This window comes from Dipodomys spectabilis, unplaced genomic scaffold, assembly GCF_019054845.1.
Source record: "Dipodomys spectabilis isolate Male_0828 unplaced genomic scaffold, ASM1905484v1 ptg000108l, whole genome shotgun sequence".
NCBI lineage: Eukaryota > Metazoa > Chordata > Mammalia > Rodentia > Heteromyidae > Dipodomys > Dipodomys spectabilis.
The window spans coordinates 4,450,465-4,475,976 of record NW_024870785.1 but is presented as its reverse complement, the minus strand read 5'-3'; the positions used below and the strand labels follow the sequence as shown (position 1 = coordinate 4,475,976).

General features: G+C 50.5%; 2 protein-coding genes across 2 annotated transcripts in view; both read left to right on the top strand.

Annotated features, from left to right (window-relative positions):
* Positions 1-25,512, top strand: part of Ehd4 (EH domain containing 4) — a 738,029-nt gene that overhangs the window by 681,625 nt on the left and 30,892 nt on the right. The gene's annotated exons all lie outside the window — the stretch shown is intronic.
* Positions 13,043-14,880, top strand: Rhov (ras homolog family member V). The gene is made up of 3 exons (XM_042687945.1): positions 13,043-13,335; positions 13,467-13,525; positions 13,746-14,880. Exons 1-3 carry the CDS (start codon positions 13,128-13,130, stop codon positions 14,187-14,189), a joined length of 711 nt encoding a protein of 236 aa, XP_042543879.1. The 5' UTR covers positions 13,043-13,127; the 3' UTR covers positions 14,190-14,880.

The window sequence follows — 25,512 nt, the reverse complement described above, 5'->3', positions numbered from 1 at the left end:
CACTGGAAGGCGTGGCGCCCGTGGGCGTGGCCATCCCAGAGCTCCAATCAGTGATGGGCAGCTGGAGCCCCGCGGGCTGGTGGGCGGGCCTTACTTCTACCTCCGGTCCGGCCCTCGCGCAATTCCCGACGTCGACACCGGAGGGCGGCCTCGGCCTTCTGAGGCGTCGAGCGCGGCCGCAGCTTTCCGCTGAGGCGAACCTCGAACCTGCCGCGAGAGGTCTGCCGGGCGGAACACGCTCAGCGCCAGACGCCGTCCGCAGGGCTGCCCTGGCCTGCCCCGTCCACCCTCACCGGCGCCGGCAGAGCAGCCCCAGCTTCCCTTCCACACCGGGGGCCACCACGGGCTCCCAGCAAGCGGGCCGCGGCTGTGACGGGGAGCGCGCCCGGCGCCCCGCAGGCCCGGCGCCGCAAACACCGAGTATCAGCTGAGAAGTAGAAAAGGTGGTGGGTGAACGAGCGGCTGGAACCCCCCGGGCCAGGTAACTAACGCCCCGAGGCCTGCCCCACCCTCTGGCTCCGTGCTGTGTGTTGGGGGGGGGGGCGAAGCTCAGCTTCACTCCGTGTTCTCTGAGCACCTGCTCTGTGCAAGGCCTCCAGCTGGAACCGGGCGGAGCAGTCACGGGAGAGTAAAGGCACTTTGGCTGTTCTGCAGAAGTTGGTCATGAACCAGCAAGGGCCCAGCTGGACGCCGGTAGCTCAACGCCCGTAATCCCAGAATATCTGAGGATCTCAGTTCAAAGCCAGCCTGGCCAGAAACGGCTGTGAGACTTTGGAAAGTGGCAGAGCGCCAGCCTTGAGTGGGAAAAAGCTAAGGGACAGCACCTAGGCTCTGAACTTAAGCCCTAGTACCCACACACAGAAAAAAAGACAAAACAACAACAAAAAGGCAGCAGGGGCAATGGCCCAGCAAGTAGATCACCAACACCAGGAGGATGATTAAGGAGAGGAGGGCCCAAGCATCTCTCCATTTGCTTCTCTCTCCCAGTTTCCAAGGCAGCCCAAGTCTGTCTCCTTCTGGGGGCCATGGCGCCATCTTGTTAGTGTCATAGCTGTTCTCACGTGTGAAGATAGGGCACCCCTTCACTCTGAAAGGTACTTGGGTGTACCCCGTGCTTTATGCGGTCATTTTACTTTTCATTTACTTGGCCAGGTGTCAGTAGCTCTCACCTGTAATCCCAGCTACTTAGGGAGCTGATATCCGAGGCTCTAGCATAATGTCCAATATGGCCCCTAGGCTCAATCAACTGAGCATTTCAGCTCAAGGTGAACACTCAACCACTTGAGCCACAGTGCCACATCCCATTTTCTGGTGGTTGATTGGAGATGAGAGTTTCATGAACTTTCCTTGCCCAAGCTGGCTTTAAAGCACAATCCTCAGATCTCAGCCTCCTGAGTAGCTAGGATTACAGGCCTAACCCATCAGCTCCGGGCTTGCCTTGCCTTTTTTATTCTGGCCACTTGAAGGCGCCTAATTAGGAAGCATGGCCATTAATTAGCTTTGTTTGATAGAACTGAAGCTTGTGTCAGGGAATATTGTGGATGTTCCTGGGACCTGGCAGCTGGAGCTGCAGATCCACCAGCCTCCAGCCATCAGTGCTAATGAAGTCATTGTCGTAAGACTGTAAAGGCCCATTTGGACAGTTGAGAGCATTTGCAGTTATATTTGAGCAGAGACTTGAAATACATGTATGATCTCCAAGAGCAAAAAGAGAGCCAGCCAGGTACCAGTGATTCCTGCTTGTAAACTTTTTTCTTTCTTTCTTTCTTTCTTTTTTGTTATTGGTTGTGGGGCTTGAACTCAGGGTCTGGGTGCTGTCCCTGAGCTCTTTTGCTCAAGGCTAGTGCACTACCACTTTGAGCCACAGTGCCACTTCCAGTTTCTGAGGGTTAATTGGAGATCATAGTCTCACAGGGACTTTTTTTGCCATTCTGGCTTTGAACCACAATCCTGATCCTCAGATCTCAGCTTCCTGAGTAGCTAGGATTACAGGCATATAATCCTGTGCACCTGGCTTCCTGCTTGTAATCTTAGCTACTTGGAGAGCTGAGATAGGGAAGAGCTAGCTCAGGCAGCTCAGTTTGGGAGACTGCCTTCTTAACCAATAGCTAGACAGAATAGACTCCATTCTAGCTATTATAGGAAGACTAAAACAAGTAGACTTCAGTATAAGTACTATTCTGGCAGGAAGCGAGGTCTGTCTCAAAAATAACCAGTGCCTCAGTAGTAAAGTGACTGCCCAGCCAACATGATGTCCTGAATTCAAACCTCAATACTGCCAGAAGCGGGGATAGGAAGACACGTAGGCCTCAGGGGAAGCCGGAGCTGAGACCTGCAAGTTGTGCGATGTTTGGGAGCAAAAAGCTGGAACCTTGTTAGAGAGCAGAGGAGTGAGGAGGGGCATGGAAGCTGTTGTCTGCACCTCAAGAAGGTTCTGATTGGGGATGAGATCATCTGATGTGGTTCTAGAAAGATGAGTGGTATCTACTGTGGGTGGAGCTCACTGTGGAGAGAATGAGAGTGAGGCAAAGGAGAAGCTGTGTGGACCCAACCAGAAGGAAGAGAGTAGGCAGGGAGGGCCCCCTGGACCAGATAGGGGTGTGTGAAGGAAGGGTGCAGAAAACGTGGGGAGACCGGGCAGGAAGTGGCACTGACAGGGTCGGGGGTGGGGGGAGAGCTGGGCAGGGTGATGGATCTCAGCTTGGACACTTGCCCAGGACACGTGCAGAGCACGGAAGGGAAGCCCGGGAGCTGCCCATACGCTCACTTGTAAATATAATCAAGCAGTTGCTCGAATGAGCCGCCTCATGCCTCTTCCACATGTGTGATATGAGAAAAATCCATGTTAGAAGCATCATGAAAAGCATTAGGATATAGTGCCAATCAGTCCACACCGAGCCTGAGTCAGTGTGAGCATGCTCAGTCAGTACACGTTAACTAGTCCTTGTAACTGTTGACTGAATTTAGACCCAGACCAAGAAGAGTGACTTAAATGACATAGGTAAAAGCTAGATTTCCTCTAGAACTAACAGCAACAATAAAAGACCCACTGGTAAAGGGTGGCTGTACAGAGGAGGAAACAGGATCGGTGGGAGAAAAGAGGGAACTGCAAAGGGATGAATATGATAAAGCATAGAACATAAATATATATGCTTGTGTGTATATATGAAAATAGCATAGTGAAGCCCACTAAAGATAAAAAGGAAAGGAAGAGGGAGGGACAAGGATTAAAAAAGAGTAATATAGGGCTGGGAAGGTGGCTCAGTGGAAGAGCGCTTGCCTTGCATGCCTGAGGCCCTGGGTTCGATTCCTCAGCACCACATAGCAAAAAGAAAAAAAGCCGGAAGTGGCGCTGTGGCTCAAGTGGTAGAGCGCTAGCCTTGAGCTGAAGAGCTGAGGGACAGCGCCCAGGCCCAGAGTTCAGGCCCATGACTGGACTGAAAAAAAAAAAAAAGAGTAATATAGCTGTGCACCAGTGACTCATGTCTGTAATCCTAGCAGCCTAGCAGACTGAGATCTGAGCATCCTGGTGGTTCAAAGCTAGTTGAGACAAAAAGGTCCTTGAGATGCTTATCTCCAATTAACCACCAAAACGCAGGAAGTGGAGCTGTGGCTCAAGTGGTAGAGAGCTAGAGTTGAGCAAAAAAGCTCAGGGGCAGTGCCTAGGCCCTGAGCTCAAGTCCCACAATTGGCACGTGTGCACACACACACACACACACAAAGACAGAGAAGGTAAAGAGGATAAGAAATAGAGGGGTGATTATGGTCCAAGTACATTATATGCATGTATATAAAATCACAGCCAGGTGCTGATGGCTCACACCAATCCTCAGAGGATATCTGAGGATCGCAGTTCAAAGCCAGTGGAGGTGGAAAAGTCCCTGTGGACTTTTATCCCCAATTAACTACCTAAAAGCTGGAAGTAGCCGGGCACCAGTGGCTCATGCCTGTAATCCTAGCTACTGAGGAAGCTCTGAGGATCACAGTTCAAAGCCAGCCCGGGCAGGAAAGTCCATGAAACTCTTATCTCCAATAAAACACTAGAAAACCAGAAGTGGCCCTGTGGCTCAAGCGGTAGAGCGCTCACCTTGAGCTGAAGAGCTGAGGGATAGCACCCAGTCCCAGAGTTCAAGTCCCAGGACTGACAAAAAAAAAAAAAGCTGGAAGTGGAACAGTGGTTCAAAGTGTGGCCTTGAGCACAAAAGCTCAGGGACAGCACCCAGGCCCTGAGTCCAAGCCCCATAACTGAAAAAAAAAAATTACAGTGAAATCCTTCATTTTCTACAATTAATATACACTAATAAAATAATTTTTAGCTAGGGGCAGGTAATACCACTCTTTGCCCACTATATTGTATTGAAATGGAAAGTATGAGTTGGAGATTTATGAAGTTCTTCCAGGAGAAGAGAAGCGTATGAATGTACCACAAAGCACAGTGAAATCTCATCCCCAGTGCGTGCGGGCTAAGAGATGGAACCAGGGAGGGCCTGGAGGGTCACTAGGTCCTGCGGGCTATCCTCTCCCAAAGGGATTAATGGCCTGTTTCCATTCCCCTGTGTCACACAGGATCCTGCAGTGCTCCCGGCAAGAAAGCCTTCACCTTGGACTTCCCTGACAGCACAACTGTGAGCTGAATACTTTTTTTTTTGTATTTATCATTTCTCCAGTGTGAGGTACTCAGATACCGCAAGGGAAAGCAGAGGAAGACAGGGAGGTTTGTTGTTGTAGTTTTGTTTTTTAGCTTACGTTAGGTATATGGGGGCAGGGGTGTCGCTGTTACATTACCACCTATGCTCACAGTATATTCCAGTCCCTTTCACACCCCCGCCACACCCCCGCTGACTCCGTCCCTTACCATTTCAGCCGGTCTCTTTGTTCTGCTCTTGTGGTTGGAGACAGTGTCTTTTGATCATATCCATCCTCTCATCTTTCTTGTTAACACAAACCCCCTACCCCCAGAGAAGCTCCTTCTCTTTCCTTAGTTCCCAGCCCCCTACTGATCAACAGTTTTCATTGAGGGTCGTAATGCTGTTTTCATATACACTTGCACTGTATTTCAAAATTTTTCACCTTCGGGCTGGGAAGGTGGCTCAGTGGTAGAGCGCTTGCCTTGCATGCCTGAGGCCCTGGGTTCAATTCCTCAGCACCACATAAGCAAAAAGAAAAAAAAAAGCCGGAAGTGGCGCTGTGGCTCAAGTGGTAGAGCATTAGCCTTGAGCTGAAGAGCTGAGGGACAGCGCCCAGGCCCAGAATTCAGCCCCACGACCGGACCCAAAAACAAAACAAAACAAAACAAAACAAAACAAATTTTCACCTTCTATCTTTCTTTTGCCCTTCCCCTCTCCTCCTAAATAGTCCCTTAATTAAATTCATGTTCTATATCCACTCATATATATATATATATATATAATTATGTATGCATATATAAGTGTTTATATACGTCCATGAGCATGAGTATGTCTTTTTTTGTGTGTGTGTGTGTTTAGCTTCATTTTTTTTTTTTTTGTTTTCTTCATAAATTACAAATCTGGAGAGAAACAAACAAGTATTGTAGTAACACCATATAACTTTCATTGTCCCTAGTGCATGATCTCAGTTATTTATAAAAGATCTATGTAAAAGGAAAATAGACATATAAATGTCAAAATACAGAGTTGTCATTTCATGTTTATGATATTATGGATAATACTAGTTTAATATTACAACATTTCTACAATTTCCATATTGCCTGGGTGAGTATGTCTTTTAAGTCTAGCTTCCACATGTGTGTGAAAACATAACAATATTTGGATTTTTGAACTTGACTAGTCTCCCTCAATCTAATGTCTTTTCATGCATCTATTTTCCTGAAAATGATATTTTTATGACTGTATAATATTCATAGTATATATAAATCACAACTTCTTTATCCATTTATCTGGTGTTGGGTAACTCAGTTGATTCCATCCTTTGGTTATTGTAAACAGAGGTGTGATAAACACAGATGTACAGTTGTCTTTCTGGTGTATTCATTTAATCTCCTTTGGATATATTCCCAACAGTGTTTTGGTGGGCTCACAGTGCTGGTCTATTTTTAGTCTTTTGAGGATCCTCTTTCCCCCAGTCCTCACCAGCATTTGTTTTGGTTTCTTTTCTTGATGGCTGCCATTCTGACTAGAGCGAGAAGGAATGTTAGTGTGCTTTTCACCAAAAACTTTAAAGATACTCTTTTTAGTGTGTGTGTGTGTGTGTGTGTGTGTGTTTTGTTTTGTTTTGTTTTTGGTCAATTGTAGGGTTTGAACTGTGGGCCTGGGTGCTGTCCCACAGCCCTTCAGCTCAAAGCAAGCACTTTACCACTTGAGCCACAGTGCCAGTTCATTTTCTGAGTGGTTTATTGGAGATAAGAGTGTCATGGACTTTCCTGCCCAGGCTGGCTTTGAACCGTGATTCTCAGATCTCAACCTCCAGAGTAGCTAGGATTACAGGTGTGAGCCACTGGTGCCCTGCTTTTATTTTGAAAAATGGGAATAACTCAAATTTTACACATCAAGAACCAAAATATTGCCGGGCGCTGGTGGCTCACGCCTGTAATCCTAGCTACTCAGGAGGCTGAGATCTGAGGATTGAGGTTCAAAGCCAGCCCGGGCAGGAAAGTCCATGAAACTCTTATCTCCAATAAACCACCAGAAAACCGAACCGGAAGTGGCGCTGTAGCTCAAGTGGTAGAGCGCTCGCCTTGAGCTGAAGAGCTGAGGGACAGCGCCCAAACCCAGAGTTCAAGCCTCACGACCGACAAAAAAAAAAAAAAAGGATCAAAATATATTGGAACCAAATGTTCAGAAGATGAGCCAGGCCACCACTGTGGCACCAAGCCTCACATGGATAAGTGGATATTAGAAAATGATACCCAAGACATGGCTAAAGTTATAACACATCCACAAATAGATTCATACTTGATTGTCCAATTTGCATGCATGAGTACCGGACATTCTTTATGGCCCTAGTTCACAGGTGTGGTTCCTTAATAGCTCAGGATGTTGACGTTTCTTCATGTATCTATTCACTATTCGCATTTCTTCTTCTGGGAACTATTCAGTTCGTGTGACCATTTATTAGTGAGGTTATTCTTCTGTTAATTTTTGAGTTCTAGGTTTATTCTGGATATGAATCCTTTATCAGTTGGATAGCTGGTGACGATTTTCTCCCATTTAGTGGGCTGTCTCCTAGTTCCAGTGATTGTTTATTTTACTGTGCAGAAATTAAAACGGGCCTTGGTGAGGTCCCTGCCCTGTGCCAGGAGCCCCTTCTGGCCATGTGCTCTCCCCATCCCCAGGCTGTTTTTCCAGAGCCTCCTTGGCAAAGCCTTCCAGGCCTGTGCTCTCAGCTGCTGTGGATGGAACTAGACAGTCTCTTGACATTCTGTGAATGTGTTAAGAGCCAGACCCCTGTTGCGGTCTATTTAGAAACATTTGGGGACTTTTTCTGGGGATTAATTGCTTCAGTGCACTGCCACAGAGCTGAGTGCTGTGCTTGCATCTGTCCCTTAGTCTGAGACATTTCAAAAAATATCTAAGGAAGCCTTCTCTGATGAATGAATGTGTGACCCAATGAAATCTAACTGTTACCCCTCCTCCTGCCTCCAGCCCTCACAACCTTTTAGGAATACTTGGAGCCTGTGCTGAATGAATTCATGACTGTACGTTGTATTATTACATGCTCCCACTATACCACACTGACAACCGATATGACTTGCCTGTGTGTTACCACATGACCTCTGGCAGAGCCTGTTGTCCAGTGTTCTAAAAAATGAGATTTTTATAATAAAGAAAAAAAACAGCTAGGTGCCAGTGGCTCACACCTCTAATCCTAGCTACTCAGGAGGCTGAGATCTGAGGATCACAGTTCAAAGCCAGACTGGACAAGAATGTCTGTGCGACTCTCATCTCCAGTTAACCACAAAAAACCTAAAGCTGGGAGTGGAGCTGTGGGACAACATCTAGGCCCTGATCCTGAGTTCAAGCCCCAGGGGAAAACCAAAAAAAAAAAAACAATAAACAAATATAACCCATAGATAGCCTTGACTCTGAATCACAGCAGTAGTCACATCTTGCTTCTAGAATGTCCCAACAAAGGGCTGGGAAGGTGGCTCAGTGGTAGAGCGCTTGCCTTGCATGCATGAGGCCCTGGGTTCGATTCCTCAGCACCACATAAGAAAAAAGCCGGAAGTGGCGCTGTGGCTCAAGTGGTAGAGCGCTAGCCTTGAGCTGAAGAGCTGAGGAACAGCGCCCAGGCCCAGAGTTCAGGCCCCACGACTAGACCCCCCCCCAAAAAAATAGGATGTCCAACAAGTCCTATAGGCTTTAGATTCCTAAAAGTGCTGAAGTTTGCCCTTCTGATAAGAAGCTAAGTGAAAGCCGGGCGCTGGTGGCTCACGCCTGTAATCCTAGCTACTCAGGAGGCTGAGATCTGAGGATCACGGTTCAAAGCCAGCCGGGGCAGGAGAGACCGTGAGACTCCTATCTCCAATAAACCACCAGAAAACCAGAAGTGGCGCTGTAGCTCAAGTGGTAGAGTGCTCACCTTGAGCTGAAGAGCTGAGGGACAGCGCCCAGGCCCAGAGTTCAAGCCCCACGACCGACCAAAAAAAAAAAAAAGAAGCTAAGTGAAACTGCACTGCTTGTGTGTGTGTGTGTGTGTGTGTGTGTGTGTGTGTGTGTGTGTGTGTGTGTGTGTGTGTGTGTATCTCTATGTGTTTCTCAGTTCGTTGTTGAGTACTCTGAGGCCCAGAAAACAGGTCTCAGAATTAGGGGCCTGCCCTAAGGTTAAAGCCAGCCCTGAACCAGCCACAGTCAGCCAGCCCTGAACCAGCCACAGTCAGCCAGCCCTGAACCAGCCACGGTCAGCCAGCCCTGAACCAGCCACAGTCAGCCAGCCCTGAACCAGCCACAGTCAGCCAGCCCTGAACCAGCCACAGGTGCACCCTCAGGGCACGTCCGCTTGTTACCGGGCATTTTGCTAAATCACTTATGTAAACTTACTACAAATATTTGGATTTGTATGGCAAAACCACAAAAAGAAACTGGAAAGAAACTTACTGTACAAGTCATCAGTATCTGCAGCCTGTGGCTCATGCCTGTAATCTTAGCTACTCTGGAGGAAGAAATCCAAGGACCCCATCCTTGAGAGGTGAAAGCTAAAGGAAAGAGTAAGGCTCAGGAAAAATGTCCCAGTCCGAGTAGTATTGTAAGCTCTTTCTGTTTGCCTTTTTTTTTTTTTTTTTTTGTGCCCATCCTTAGGCCCTGGGTGCTGTCTCTGAGCTTCTTTTGCTCAAGGCTAGAACTCTTCCACTTGAATTACAGCTCCACTTCCCTTCCAGCTTTTTTTTTTTTGAATAGTTTATTAGAGATAAGAATCTTGGGGGGAAGCCAGGTGTCCTGGCTCCCACCTGTAATCCTAGCTACTCAGAAAACTGAGATCTTAGGATCACAGTTCAAAGCCAGCCCAGGTAGGAAAGTCCATGAGACTCTTATCTCCAAAAAACCACTCAGAAAACCAGAAGTGGCTCAAGTAGTAGAGTGCTCGTCTTGAGCTGAAGAGTGCAGGGACAGCGCCCAGGCCCAGAGTTCAAGCCCCATGACAGACAAAAAAAAAAAAAGGAATCTTAGAGGGTACTGGGAAGGTGGCTTAGTGGTAGAGTGCTTGCCTAGCATGAACCCTGGGTTCAATTCCTCAGTACCATATAAAAAGAAAAAGCCAGAAGTAGTACTATGGCTCAAGTGGTAGAGTGCTAGCCTTGAGCAAAAGAAGCTCAGGGACAGTGCCTAGGTCTGAGTTCAAGCCCCAGAATTGGCAAAAAAAAAAAAAAAAAGAATCAGCTGGGCGCTGGTGGCTCACACCTGTAATCCTAGCTACTCATGATCTGGAGATCATGGTTCAAAGCTAGCCTGGGCAGGAAAGTCCATGAGACTCCCCCCACCACCCATGAGACTCTTATCTCCAATAAACCACTCAGAAAACCAAAACCAAAAGTGGCACAGTGGCTCAAGTGGTAGAGTGCTTGCTTTGATCTGAAGAGCTCAGGGACAGCATTCAGGCCTAGAGTTCAGCCACATGACCGACAAAAAAAAAAAAATCTTAGAGACTTTCCTGCCTCAGCTGGCTTTGAACCTGGATCTTCAGATCTCAGCCTCCTCAATAGCTAGGATTACAGGCTTCTGTTTGCTTCTGTGTTCATATAAAGCACCAGCCTCTTACTGTTGCATTTGTTTATTCATTGCATTCTTTCTCTCCTTTCTTTCTCCCTTTCTTTTTTCTTTCTCTCCCTTCTTTCCTTCCTTTTCCTTCCTTCCTTCCTTCCTTTCTTCCTTTCTTCCTTCCTTCCTTTCTTTCTTTCTTTCTTTCTTTCTCTCTTTCTCTCTCTTTCTCTCTTTCTCTCTTTTCTTTCTTTCTTTCTCTCTCTTTCTCTCTTTCCTTCTTTCTTTCTTTCTTCCTCTGCTTTCTTGATTTCTTGCCTTCTTACTTTCTTTTCCAGTCCTGGGGGTTGAACACAGGGCCTGGGCACAGTCCCTGAGCTTCTTTTGCTCAAGGCTAGCACTCTACCACTTGAGCACAGCGCCAACTCCAGCTGAGTTGTGTGGTATGTGGTACCACATATGAGTATGTGGTACTGAGGAATGGAACCCAGGGCATTGCGCATGCTAGGCAAGCACTCTACCACTGAGCCACCTTCCCAGCCCTGTGTACTTAGTTTCTCCCCAAGCTCATCTTGTGTGCAGTATTTGGTCCCCCAGTCCTTGAAGCTGCCATTCCTCTAAGGGAGAATGTCAGAGCACATTTCAATCCTAGGGGGTGCCAGCCGTGGGAGAAGCTGGGGGGGGGTGGCAGGAATAAGATCTAACCCACCCTTCGAAAGGACTTTCCCAGCCTTGGCCAGAATTGCACATCTTCAGCTGAGACATCAGTGACTCACTGCCTCCCTAGGCTGTCTCCTCCCTCCCCCTCTTGCTGACAAGACTGTACCTAAACCAGCTCAGACACAGGGACCTAGGGCACAAATTGTCCCCACCCATGGGGCCAGAGAAGAATGACCTGTGACAGGCAGAGTTGGGAGTTGTACCCATGTCCAGCAGATATCCTCCTCACAGTGTACTGCGGGTGCCCCTCCTACCTGCAGAGGCTACACAGGATTCCCCTCAAATGTATAGATAGAATAAAGGTATTTTTATGCTATAATAAAGGTATTTTTATTGTAAAGATACTATACAGAGGGAATAAATATATTGTTGAAATGCAGGTAAAAGGACAAGAACACTGGGGAGGGGGACAGAAGGGGCACAGATAGAACAAGAACGAAAACAGGTACCTGGAATTTTATAGCACTGAGAGATATTGTATGAGTCGCTCAGCTGGTGAGCTGAACAACCAACGCTGGGTTAGGTCTTTGGATGGTCCAGTTTTTAAAATCAGCCTCCCTACTGGTGACAAGGACCAGGACACTTTGACATTTGGCATCTTCCTTGACCAGGCATATCTGGGAGAACACCAGGGCTGTGTTTGGAAATCCCTCCTCTTCTGCCACCTTGGAAAGGTGAGGGGTGGGCTGGATCTCAGGGGCCTGTAGGTGGAGCTTGAGAAGACACTCCTGTACTCTTCATTGCTCTCCGCCACCCCCCGCCCCCCAATGTCTCTCAAGAGAATAAACAGCTTTTGGACTTTTTTTTTTTTTTTTTTTTTTTTTTAGTAGCTAAGATTACAGGTGTGAGCTACCAGCTCCTGGCTATTTTTCAGACCGTCTAATAAGATGTAGTGGCAAGACAATGCAAGCCCCTTTCCCTTGCTTGTACTCATTAACCTGGCAATTATGGATTTGTTGTTGTTGTTGTTTTGGTTTTGAGAGAGTCTCAGTCCTTAGTAGCCCAGAGTGGCTTTGAACTTCCTCAGCCTCCCCAGCGCTGGAATTGTAGGTATGCACCACCACACCTGGATGTATTTATGGATTTCCATACCAGCAACTCTGAGAGTTATCTCTTCAATATCTCCCAACCCTGGCTGTCCCCAAATCTAAGATTGGCTTGCTGCTTTTGTGAAGGTTCAAAGATCTTCCTAACAAGCTGAGATGAAAGACTGCCCTGGGGATCAGAGAAAGGATTCTGGGCTGGTGTCACTTGGTGGGGCTGCAGTAAAGACTTAAATTAGCAAGCCGGCTTGCTCTCTGGGTGACCTTCCTAGGGCTACCTGGGAGAGCTGGTCTCAGTCTGCCAGCTCCTCCTAGCTCAAGGACAGCGCGTGGCCCGAGCAGCATCTGCAAATAAGCAATTACTACATGCTCTTGATGACGATGAAGATATTATTAGGGGATTTATAAAATATGGAGGTGGGGAGCTGTGCCTCAAGGGGCCCCCAGCTAGCTGCGGAGCGCAGGTCTTCCTTCCACAGAGGGAGGGAAGGGGCTGAGAGCCGCCTGGGGGGGGGGGGCAGCACTCATGGCCGGCTGCACACACCTCTCCTTTCTCTACCTCCCCCCACTGCATGCTTAGCTAGTTCTGTTGCAGTTGGGGGCATTGGTAGGCAAGCCCGTTACCACCAAGCACTCTTCTAGCCCTGTGTATTTTTTAAAAATGCTTTTGAATAATTAAACATATGCATATGTATACAGTTCTTTATTTGAAAAAAGATTTAATCCGAGTATTCAATGGGTCGTGTTTGGTATGCGTGCTGAGTGTGCCTCCTCCTCCTACTGTGAAGTCGCGCGTGTCGGTCTGAGGTTCCCTGGCATGTTCTTTCTATGGAGACTCTTTGTGCTCTGCTCTCCCTCCTCGGGGTGGGCGCTGGGAGAGACCCCCGAGCTCGGCCCGGGAAGGCCCCGGGACGGTGGGCGTGGCCGGGGCAGCGGCCGGGGCCCCGAGGGCGTGGCCTGGCGGGTGGGCGTGGCCGCAGGGCGCTGGGGACATGCAGATGAGGTGGGCGGGGCCCTGTATATTAGCGGCGGTTTTCCGCGTCTGGCGCGGGAGCCCAGCTGGGACCAACCGTCCCCCCCGCGTCCCCGGAACCCGCGTCCCCGGAACCCGCTTCCCCGAGCGCGCGCGCGCGCCGGCCGCGGAGCCAGGTCCGGGCTGGCCCCTCAGCTGCCCCGGGAGCGGGAGCGGGCCATGCCGCCGCGGGAGCTGAGCGAGGCGGAGCCGCCCCCGCTGCGGGCGCCCACCCCTCCGCCGCGGCGGCCGAGCGCGGCCCCGGAGCTGGGCATCAAGTGCGTGCTGGTGGGCGACGGCGCGGTGGGCAAGAGCAGCCTCATCGTCAGCTACACCTGCAACGGGTACCCCGCGCGCTACCGGCCCACGGCGCTCGACACCTTCTCCGGTAGGGCCCGGCCCCCAGGTCGCGAGCTGGGGACCCCCTCGTGGGCGGGAGGGGGGCCGGAGGGGGGACAGGCCTGGGGGGGCGTGGGGAGGCCCCGCCCGACGCCGCTCTCCCCCTCCCCGCCCCTGCAGTGCAAGTCCTGGTGGATGGAGCCCCCGTGCGCATCGAGCTGTGGGACACGGCGGGACAGGTGAGGTCTGGCGCCGCCGCCGCCGCCGCGCGCCCCGGGAGGTGGGCTGGAGACCGGGAGGATCCCCGGCCCAGGGTGCATCCGTGCATCAGGTGCAGAGAGGGCCTGGGGCTCTGGGGGTGTAGGGTCTCCCGGTCCCAGCGGAGAAGCGGAGCCCCCGTGCCCTGTTGGCAGGGCAGGCAGAGACTGCCTGGCTAACGCCCCGGCCTCTTCACTCCAGGAGGACTTCGACCGGCTTCGCTCCCTCTGCTACCCCGACACCGACGTCTTCCTGGCGTGCTTCAGCGTGGTGCAGCCCAGCTCCTTCCAAAACATCACGGAGAAATGGCTGCCCGAAATCCGCACTCACAACCCCCAGGCGCCCGTGCTGCTGGTGGGCACCCAGGCCGACCTGAGAGACGATGTCAATGTACTGATTCAGCTGGACCAGGGGGGCCGGGAGGGCCCCGTGCCCCATCCTCAAGCCCAGGGTCTGGCGGAGAAGATCCGGGCCTGCTGCTACCTGGAGTGCTCGGCCTTAACGCAGAAGAACTTGAAGGAAGTGTTTGACTCCGCCATTCTCAGTGCCATCGAGCACAAAGCCCGGCTGGAGAAGAAACTGAATGCCAAAGGCGTGCGCACGCTCTCCCGCTGTCGGTGGAAGAAGTTCTTCTGTTTCGTTTGAGCAGTGTGTGGCAGTGTAGTGAGTGGTAGACAGGAGTCCTTCTGGAACCCTAGGGCTACTAGCAGGGCCTGGCCCTCCTCCCCCCATGGGATCCAGATCTCATACGAACACTGAGGACACGGGCCTAAACAGTCCACTCGGATTATCCAGGGTGAGCCTAGGACCTGACTTGGATTTCTTTGGTCAAGACTTAGAGGAAAATTCCTGCACCAGCCGGGTTCTCAGGGTCTCTTATGGGACTCACAAGTCAGCTTGGCTGAAGGAGGACCCCTTGTGGTGGTGCTCACCCCTGGCTAGGGGAAACAGCTGGTCATCTTGGAGGGTTGATTTGGAATGGAGTGGGGAAGCAGAGGTCAGAGGGAGCTTGAGGGAGCTGAGGAGGAGGATGGAGGCCTGGGCCAGGAGGCAGATCAGAGGGCAGGATCTGGAAGGAAGAAGGCAAGAGGAAGGGAGAGCAGAGGAGGGCAGCTGTGGGGCTGGTGACACCTGGGCTGTCCTCCACCCCCAAGGCCAGGGAGGGTGGGGCTGGTCCCTGGGAAGAACCGGGTCTCTGGGCTCCCTAGGCACTGCCCAAACTGGCTGGGCCAGAAGTGGGGCAGGAAGTGAGAGTCAGGCCGAGGTTGAGCAGAGGGAGGGGGAGGAGCTGCAAATTAGAGCCTGAAGGAGGAAGGGGTTGGGGTCATCCCTGTCCCCAAGGTCACAGCCTAGAAGGCTGAGCAGCGCAGTCTGCAAATAAAACCTTACATTTCTGAAGCCGCTGTCTGTCATTTCCTGGAGCCGGCAGCCCCTGATCCTCAGAGTGCTTCCCAAGGCCCCGCAATCTGGATTGACAGGTTGAGTATTCAGGCTTGGTTGAAGGGTGGGGGCTGGACCACATAGGACAGTGTGATGGGAACTAGAGGTGGGGGCAGGTGTGGGGCTCCCTGCTTGGGGCTTAGCTTAGCTGGTTCCCAGGAGAGCTAGCGTGGGAAGCAGCTTGCAAACGGGTTTCCCCAGGTGTCAGCGCCAGAACTGCTTTCCCATGACCTCACCAGGTGGGTGGGGCCCCTCCCCTCTCTCCTCCTTTCTAGAGCATGATACTCAGCTCTGGGGCTCTGGGCAACCCCAAGCCAATCAATCTAGCCTTTCTGTTCCCTCCCATCATCAGCCCACAGAGCCCAGGATCTCCAAATACATACAGCCTTAAACTTCAACCCTTAGTCAAAGTTGTTGGCCTTGGATCAGTTGGACCAATGCTTAGCCTTGACACATAAGGCACTAGTGAAGAGACAGGTATTAGTTTTGGCCAGTTAAAAGTTAGGTCTGGGCTGGGAAGGTGCTCAGTGGTAGAGCGCTTGCCTTGCATGCCTGAGGCCCTGGGTTCGATTCCTCAGCACCACATAAGCAAAAAGAAAAAAGCCGGAAGTGGCTCTGTGGCTCAAGTGGTAGAGCACTTGCCTTGAGCTGAAGAGCTGAGGGACAGCGCCCAGGCCCAGAGTTCAGGCCCCACGACCGGACCCCCCCCCAAAAAAATAAATAAATAAATAAAAGTTAGGTCTGACCAGGCATTGGCGGTTCACACCTGTAATCCTAGCTACTCAGGAGGCTGAGATCTGAGGATCACAGTTCAAAGCCAGCCCAGGCAGGAAACTCTGTGAGACCCTTATCTCCAATAAACCACTCAGAAAACCAGAAGTGGTGCTGTGGCTCAAGTGGTAGAGTGCTCACCTTGAGCTGATGAGCTGAGGGATAGTGCCCAGGCCCAGAGTTCAAGCCCCATGACGGACCAAAAAAAAAAGTTCTGAAGCTGGGCACTGGTGGCTCAGGCCTGTAATCCTAGTTACTCAGGAGGCTGAGATCTGAGGATCGCAGTTCAAAGCCAGCCTGGGCAGGCAAGTCCATGAGACTCTTATCTCTAATTAACCACCAGAAAACGAAGTGGCACTGTGGCTTGAGTGGTAGAGCACTTGCCTTGAGCTGAAGAGCTGAGGGCCAGTGCCCAGGCCCAGAGTTCAAGCCCCACAACTGACCAAAGAAAAAAAGTTCTGAGGAATTCTGTATGGACAAATTTTTTTTTTTTTTTTTTGGGTCCTGTCGTGGGGCCTGAACTCTTGGCCTGGGCGCTGTCCCTCAGCTCTTCAGCTCAAGGCTAGCGCTCTACCACTTGAGCCACAGCGCCACTTCCAGCTTCTTTCTTTTTGCTTATGTGGTGCTGAGGAATCGAACCCAGGGCCTCATGCATGCAAGGCAAGCGCACTTCCACTGAGCCACCTTCCCAGCCCCTGGCCAAATTTCATTGGGAGAAAACTCGGAGGGGCAGGGATCCAGAGACTATTCTGTGACTGTATCTGGGAGAACTTTAAAGAGCCTTGGGGAAAAACAAAAATTTGCTTTTCTTTAGGGAATCAAAGATCTGGAGACAAAAGGGAATATCTCAGTTGGATTACCAAGTGGCCATCGAGGCACCTTGCCTACTTAGACTTGGGTGCATGTGTGGGTCAGTGCTATTCTTGTAGACAGGCATTTCTAAGGCACACCTAGGATACCTGCAAGGTGAGCATTCACTGCCCAGATCCTTCTGTAGGAAGCTCCAGGTATATGTATGAGAGAAAACATAGCTGAGAGAAAAACTACAAACTAGCTGAGTGAGATCTCAGTTAAGGGAGCCTGCCTTCTCGCCTCCAGATTTCCAGCTGCCTTTTAATCCTACCCCTCTAGGTGGAGGTGACAAACTGGGCCATGATAGTCTGATTGTCAGGGTTCAAACTCCTGTTTCAGGAGCAGTTTTTACCCCAACCCAGCACAGCACACTCCCTGTGGGACAGGGGCCCACATTCACGTTGAAGCTGTGACACCTACCATCGTTGGAGACAAACCATTTCTCTTTCTGTCTCAGTTTCCTTATTTGCAAAGTGAAGGACTCAGAACTGACTGCTCTAGACTTAAATTATTTGGAGGAGCCTTGGATGGACTGGGAACGGGAGGAAGCTTGATGAGGTGAACCTTGCTCCCCCACAGTTTCTTCCCTAATTTTCTCAGGGTACGAGCACATGAGTCACCAAATCTGAAGCCTTGATCACCATACTGCCTCCTGCCAGGTCACTGAGCCTGGGCAGGACCTCTATCCACGTATTATGGTGGCCCCCACTCCTGTCCATCCACAGTGACCACTTCCTGGTACCTCCCTGACCCAAGATTGTTCCTGGGTTTCGCTGTTTACAGTGAATTTCCAGCTCCTTACTTGGGCCTTCAAGGCCTGTGTGCACCTAACAGCAAGCTGGACCAGAACAATTTGGTCCAGTGATCCCCAATTATCTCCCAATATATATGCTGTGCTTGTTCTTAGAATATCTTGATCAATGTAAGTAGTTGGTTTTTGTTTTGTTTTGTTTTGGTGGTACTGGGACCTCAAGTTTGCTAAACAAGTTCTCTATCAGTTGGGCCAGCTCTTTTGTTTATAGTTTGCCTTTCAGAAAGTGTCTTAAACTTTTGCCTGTTCAGCCAAGATCTTTCTGCTTCTACTTCCTGGAGTACCTAGGATTTCAGGCATGTAACACCATGTCTGCACTTGGGTTTGGTTCTTTTCAGATAGAATCTTCAGTTAGAGGCATGGCTCAAGTGGTAGATATCCTATGAATGAAACATGGTCTCAATATGCAGCCCAGGATGGCCTGGAACTCATGATCTTCCAGATCCTACCTCTTGAATAAACTTTTAAAATATGTAACTCTTTGTTAAGTTTGTTTGTATGTGTAGGTGTAGTGCTGAGGATTGAACCTATGATTTTGAACTTTTTGTTTTTTGTCGGTCGTGGGGCCTGAACTCTGGGCCTGGGTGCTGTCCCTCAACTCTTCAGCTCAAGGCAAGTGCTCTACCACTTGAGCCATAAAGCCACTTCCTGCTTTTTCTGCTTATGTGGTGCTGAGGAATTGAACCCAGGGCCTCATGAATGCGAGGCAAGCATTCTACCACTGAGCCACCTTCCGAGCCCTGATTTTCTACTTCTAGACAAGTGCTTTACTACTGAGCCACATGTCCAACTCCTTGACATCTCATTTTTAGTTTTTTTCTGTTATTGGGGTTTATGCTTGCTCTCCTGGTGCTCTGCCACTTGAACCATATCTCCGGCCTACCTTTTTGCTGGTAATTTTGGAGATGGAGGCTTGTGGACATTTCTTCCTGGGCTGACCTCAAACCATGATCTTCCTCATCTTAGCCTCCTGTAATCCTGAGCTAAGATCATAGGCATGAGCTACTGCAGCCCAGTTTTGTGTTTTGGTTTTTTTTTTTGTCAGTTGTGGGGCTTGAACTCTGGGCTTGGGTGCTGCCCCTGAGCTCTTCAGCTCAAGGCTAGTGCTCTACCACTTGAGCCACAGCACCACTTCTGATTTTCTGGTAGTTTATTGGAGAGGCCAGACACTAGTGGCTCATGCCTGTAATCCTAGCTACTCAGAAGGCTGAGATCTGAGGATCGAAGTTCAAAGCCAGCCCGGGCAGGAAAGTACCTGAGACTTATCTCCAACAAACCACTAGAAAACTGGAAGTGGTGCTGTGGCTCAAGCGGTAGAGCGCTTGCCTTGAGCTGAAGATCACAGGGACAGCGCCCAAGCCCAGAGGTCAAGCCCCATGACCAACCAAAAAAAAGAAAAAAGAAAAAAAAAAAGAGTGTCACAGACTTTTCCTGCCCAGTCTGGCTTTGAACTGTGATTCTCAGATCTCAGCCTCAGGAGTAGTTAGGATTACAGGTGTGAGCCACCAGTGCCCAGCTTCTGGCCTCAATTTCTTGGTATATGTATGTGTATAGGTGTGTGTGTGTTGTTTTTGTTTTTGTTTTGCAAGTCCTGGGGCTTGAACTCCGGGCCTGGGATCTGTCCCTGAGCTTCTCTGTGCTCAAGACTAGCACTCTACCACATGAGGCACAGCACCACTTCTGGTTTTTTCTGTTTATGTGGTACTGAGGAATGAAACCTAGGGCTTCATGCATGCTAGGCAATCACTCTTAAGCCACTAAGCCACATCCCCAGCCCTGGCCTCAATTATTTTAAATATCCATTTGTAGTATTTGTGTTGTCTTCCTTTAACTATTCTCCCTATCTTATTATTTTATTATCTTATTTTATTTTTGGTGATATTGGGAGGATTAAACTCAGGACCTTCATGCCAGGCAAGTGCTGTAGAACTTGAAGCAAGCTGCCAGCCCTCCCTTTTTTCCTACATCCAATTATTTTCTCTGCTGTGGATCATTAGCCATCTACAGAAGAGTCTCCATCTTTTGGCCTGGCCACTGGGCCCCAGTCTACTCTCTAGTTGATCTTAGAAGGAGCTTGAGTTTCTGTGTGTGACACACGTGTGCAGGTCTTTTTCTGTTGGAGCATGACTAGCAGCTGGTGGGTGTTTCATAAATACTGAATGATGACCTGGTATCTATGTATTTGTGTTCATGTACTTTTCTCTGTGTGCCTGCATTTAGAGTCTAATCTTTGTACCACTCTGAATAGTTATGTATGTTAGCACGCCTTTAAGTATAGGTGGCTATTTCCCCCCAATACACGGTTTGAATTCAAGGCCTCATGCTTGGTCAGATTGCTTGTTTGACAAGGCACTCTACCACCTGGGCCATGCCTCCAACCTACCCTTTTATTGGTTATTTTAGATGGAATCTTACGGACTTTTCTGCCTTGGCTGACCATGATCTTCCAGATCTCAGCCTTTTTCTTTTTGGTTGGTTGTAAGGGTTTGAGGGCATAGGGCACTGTCTCTGAGCTTTTTTGTTCAAAGTTAGCACTCTACCACTTCGAGCCACAGCACCACTTCCAAGTTTTCTGGGGGGTTCATTGGAGGTAGTAGAGTCTCATGGACTTTGCTGCTCAGCCTTGCTTTGAACCATGATCCTCAGATCTCAGCTTCCTTAGTAGCTAGGATTACAGATATGAGCCATCTGTGCTGACCTAAGAGGTGGCTTTTTTTGTTTTTTGCTGGTCCTGGGCTTGAACTCAGGGCCTGGGCACTGTCCTTAAGCTTCTTTTGCTCAAGGCTAGCACTCTACCACTTGAGCCACATTACCACTTCCGCTTTTTATGTGGTATTAAGGAATCAAACCCAGAGCTTCATGAATGCTAGGCAAGCACTCCACCACTAAGCCACATTCCCAGCCTGAAGTGGCTATCTTTATGCAAAAGTAATGCATGTCTTTAGGTTCTCAGCTCTCAGGAGTCTGTGTTATATTCTACCTTATCTGCATATCTGGGAGGGCACAGTGGTCTCTGCTGTATATGACCATCAGGTCAACCCTAGGTGTCTCTGTGGCTGTGTGTCTCCTGAGCTCGGTTTGGGATGGGGTCTCCGCATGCCTGGTGGTAATGGTGTGCATGCTGGCCCTGGACTGCTGTGAGCGTCAGGAGCCATGTCCCTACTCCCTCCATGAGAGCTAAGTGGTGCCCAGGGCAGAGCTGACACAGCCTCCTTGGGCTCCCCGTTCTCTTGGGAACAGCTCCCCAGTGAGTGAGACTGAGAGCAGACTGCATCAGGAACGCCAGCCCCTTCTGCAGCCAGCCCTAGCCCCAGGCACTAACCAAGAAAGGGATTGCATAGGTCAGACCTGCCCACTGAGCTTTGGCTGCCAGGACTGCTCCAGCAGCGCCCTCCTTGGGCCTGGGCCAGATCTCCAGTGAGCGGAAGCCAGCGGAGGGGCTGAGGGGCACATGAGTAACTGGCAGGGAGTGACTTCCAGGCTCTGGCACTGCTGCCGCCTGCACCTGTAGTGAAGAAATGTTTAGGCTCCTTCCTTCCCTCCGTGGAGATGGGTCAGGTGCTCTCATTAAGGGCCTTGGGCCTGGGTTTCTTTTTTTTTTTTTGTCGTCATGGGGCTTGAACCCTAGGCTTGGGTGCTGTCCTTGTGCTCTTCAGCTCAAGGCAAGCACTCTACCACTTGAGCCACAGTACCACTTCCGGTTTTCTAGTGCTTTATTGGAGATAAGAGTCTCATGGACTTTCCTGCCCGGGCTGGCTTTGAACCGTGATCCTCAGATCTCAGCCTCCTGAGTAGCTAGAATTATAAGCGTGAGCCACCAGCACCCAGCTTGGGCCTGGGCTTCTGACCCTGAATCCGGGCTACTTCTCAAGGTTTTGCTTCCAGAAATGGGTGTCTTGGAGGGCAAGGCTGGAAGGCCAGGTTTCTGAGACAGACAAGGTTGTCCTGGGCTGGGAAGGGGGCCTGGCAGAGGTCAGCACTGAGCTCTGCTGGTGCAGCGTTTGGGAGTTTCTCCTGTCACTGGGGCTAGAGGAGGGGCCCATAACTGAGTGACCACAGATTGTCACACTGCATGGGACAACCTGGGCTGGTGGCCACCCGACCCATCACCTCTTTGGAGGCGGATTCAGTTCTTCACCAGCTCCAGGCTTCCTGTACTCTGAGCGGCAATAATGTCTCCCTGGGCGTCCAGTAACGAGGGGCAGCAGGCAAAGCCCCTGGGCTCCCCCCGGGAGCAGTCATTGGACCTGGCAATGCAGACCACATCCACAGACCTCTGCCTGTGACTCTTCCTCTCTCAGACCCCAGTTCTCCATAGCCGCTTCCTCCACAGGCCCTGGCACCAGCCAGCAGCACCTGTCCCTGTAGGGATGTCTGGGGAGGGGTGTGTGTGCAGAGACGGCTTCCCTTGTGAAACAGCAGACCTGAGATCTCCTGATCTCAGCCGGGGGGCCGGGGGGGGGGGGGGGCGTGTGCTCCGCTGATGCCCCTACCACGAAGTCTGGGAGACAGCCCCATCCCGACTCGCTGGGTGACTTTAGGCAAATTACTGCCTTCCCTCTTGTCTGGGTTTCTCCCAGATGTGAAGTAGGGCTAATGCTCTCTGCCCCTCCCTGGCTGCCTGAGGACTTGCAGGGATAAGCAGCATAATAGCCGGGAACTGATTTGGAGGAAGCAGCCCAGTGCCAAGTGAGAGGTGCCTGTGTTTACATGGGTGTGGACCTTGGGTTCCCAGCCTCTCGGGCTTGGGACCAGCCCCGACAGCTTCTTGGCTCCTGGCTTCTTCATCTGCTTTCAGAGAAGGGACAGAAACCAAAGCCCCAGCCTGGCAGTCAGGAAGAGATGCAGAATACTATTAGGAGTGTAGGAACGTCAGTTTCCTGGTCTGATTGTGATCCTGCACCCTGGCTGTGTGATCTTGAGCCAGTCACTGCCCTTCTCAGGGCCTCAACTCCTGACAGCCTCTCCCAATTTCATCTCCAGAGCCTTTAACCAGAGGCTAATGTTATTGTGTGGGAACAGAAAGGATCTTGTCTCGCTTCCAGCTGTGATCCTCAGATCTCAGTAACCTGGGCAACTGAGATCACAGGTGTGAGCCACTGGCAGTTGGCTCTTCTTGTTTTTAATATATCATATTTTATATATCATCTTTACGGGTTCTCTCTTTGGGGCTACAGACTGGCCCATGGCCAGCCTTGTTAACCAGGACATAAAGTGGTGGCAGGGGGGGAGGGGGTAGAAGAGGGTAAGGAGGTCAAAGCTGACCCCCACCCCCCGGGAAGTTCATCCACGGGTCAGACATCCATACTTGGTTGGTGTTGGGTTCTCCCTTCCTTCCTCCCCTCTGCCCCCCATCTTCCTCCATTAATGTCCCTTAGCCTAAGCCCAGATAAGCCTCTCCACAGCCCTCCACAGCCCACTGCTATCTCTACAGCCAGTGCAAGGACTCCTCCCACCATGCTGGACTCCATGTCCCCCTTCAAGCCAGCCACCATGGCCAGCGACCTCCTGTGCCCAGCCTGGCAGGCCTTCGTGCCTGGGGGTCCCTGGCCTTTGGCCTCATTGCAGCCCACCATGAGTCCTGATGTCCCTTTCCCCATTGCTCCTCCTTCCTGGACTGTCTGCCCGCTGTGTCTCCCACAGCCATTTCATCCAGTCCTCTCATTCACCCTCACATCGCCTCCTCCCAAACTCAGGGGACCCATGGGCTCCACTGAGCTGGGACCCTTTAACCTCAGTAGAGTATGCAGGCCTCTAGGGGAGTACCAGCAGCGGGGCATAGTTGGAACCCCCAAATGGCCTACGAGAGGGGAAAAATCCCTTGTGCCTTTACCTCTACCACTTGAGCCACAGCTCCATGTTGGGCTTTTTGGTGCTTAAATGGAGATAAGAGTCTCAAGGACTTTCCTGCCAGGCTGGCTTTAAACTGTGATGCTCAGATCTCCTTCTCTTGAGTAACTGGGATTACAGGTGTGAGCCACCCTACAGGCTTAGAAGAAAATCTTCCTGCTTAGTAGTCACATTATCTCAGAGTCCACAGGCTCTGTTAAGCTGCTGAAATCCTTCCCTTCTATAAGGCAAGGCATAAGTAAACCACTGAGCTTCCAGGAGACCCCAGTAAAAGGAATAAAACGGGTCTCCATTGGGAACATGGAGGCCCCTCACCGCTGCCTGCTTCTCCTGGAACTGCCCCTCCTGCCTCTGTCTGTGGGTGACCCCATCATGTAGCTTGGCTCCCAGGACCTGAGACCTGGAGGCTGTGCTGTCTTAGGGTGCCCCTCCCAAGAGCTCAGGGTCAGCAGGCCTCCCCCAGCACCATGAGCTCCCCTTCCTCTCCATCCCCACCTCTCTGCAGCCCCCCTTCACAGTGAAGGATCTCTCTCTCTCTCTCTCTCTCTCATACATCTGAATACTGTTTTGCAGTACTAGGGTTTGGATTCAGAGCCTCAAGCTTAGTAGGCAGATGCTCTACCACTGAACCATGCCTTCAGGGCTTTTTTGTGCTGATCATTTTCTGAAATAGGGCTGCCTTCCTTCCCAGGCAAGTGCTTGGTCTGTGACCTTCCAATTTTAGGCTTCATACTACAGCTGAGATGAAAGGTACTTCCCACCATGCCCAAGTATTGGTTGAGAAGAAGTTTCTGCAACTTTCTCCCTAGGCAGGCCTGGAACTGAGCAGCAGCACCCAGCTTGAGGATATTTTCTTTTTACAAAAGAAATAGATACTAGTGAAAAAATCAGAAAATGCAAACTAAAGGAGCGCACGGTGGCACACATCTGTAGTCCCAGATGCTTGGGAGGCTCAGACAGGATTGCTAGAACTCAGGAGTAGGGAGGTTAACCTGAGAAGCTGAACAGAACCCTACTCAGTGGGGCTTCTGGGTTTGGGCTTCCAGGTGGGGCTAAGGACCCCCCCTGTTAATTCCCCCACACCCCAGGGGGAGCTTAAGCCTTCCCAGGCTTTAGAGCCTTGGGTGGGGATGGGAGTGGTTTTTGTGTAATAGAGCTAACCACTCCTAGCTCAGGACTGTTTGTTTAAGGGCATGGATGGCTTTGGTAGAAACTCCTGATTTTGTCAGTTTGTTTAAACTGAGGGGACCAATAGGTTTCAGAGACAAATGCCCCACTGGGAAGGCAGGAGAGCTCTACCGTAAGGCTTAAGGAGAGAAGTACAGCCGTGGCTCAAATTAATAGAGCATTTGCCTTGAGCAAAAGAGCTCAAGGACAGCACTCAGGCCCTGAGTTCAAGCCCCGTGACCAAAACAAACAAAAAGCCCACTGGAAGTGGAGTTTCGACTCAAGCGCTAGAATGCTAGCTTTGAGCAAAAAATGGTCAGGGACAATGTCAAGGCCCAGAGTTCAAGTGTGTGCGCATTCACCAAAACCAAACCAAACAAAAAAAAGCCCACAACTAAATTATTTGTACAGTTCAGTGGCATTAAGTACATTCATGTTGTGTAATCACCACTGGCCACATCGAGAACTTCTTTCACCTGGTAAAATGAAATATTATACACATTAAGCAATCACTCCACTCCCAGCCACCACCGCACTGCTTTGTGTCTCATTTCAACTACTCTATGTACCTCAGAGAAGTGAAATCGTATGATGTGTCTTTTTGTGAGTAGTTTATTACATTTACAGTAATCTCAATGTTTATCTGTCTTAGCATGTCAGGATTGGCCTTTTTTTGTGTCAGTTGTGGGGCTGGGCTTGGTCCTTGAGCTCTTTTGCTCAAGGCTAGTGCTCTATCAATTTGAGCCACAGGTCCACTTCTGGTTTCTTTTTTTTTGGGGGGGGGTCCGGTTGTGGGGCCTGAACTCTGGGCCTGGGCACTGTCCCTCAGCTCTTCAGCTCAAGGCTAGCGCTCTACCACTTGAGCCACAACGCCACTTCTGGCTTTTTCTTTTTGCTTATGTTGTGCTGAGGAATCAAACCCAGGGCCTCAGGCATGCAAGGCAAGTGCTCTACCACTGAGCCACCTTCCCAGCCCCTCCACTTCTGGTTTCTGACTGGTTAATTGGAGATAAGCGTCTCTTGGGTGACTTTTCTGGCTGGGCTGGCTTTGAACTGTGATCTTCAGATCACAGCTTC

Excerpts from the sequence above, each read along its gene's own strand:
- Rhov (XM_042687945.1), top strand. The coding sequence starts at position 13,128 with ATGCCGCCGCGGGAGCTGAGCGAGGCGGAGCCGCCCCCGCTGCGGGCG. Across the intron at positions 13,336-13,466 it reads GGCGCTCGACACCTTCTCCG|TGCAAGTCCTGGTGGATGGA; the intron begins GTAGGGCCCGGC and ends CCGCCCCTGCAG. Across the intron at positions 13,526-13,745 it reads TGTGGGACACGGCGGGACAG|GAGGACTTCGACCGGCTTCG; the intron begins GTGAGGTCTGGC and ends TCTTCACTCCAG.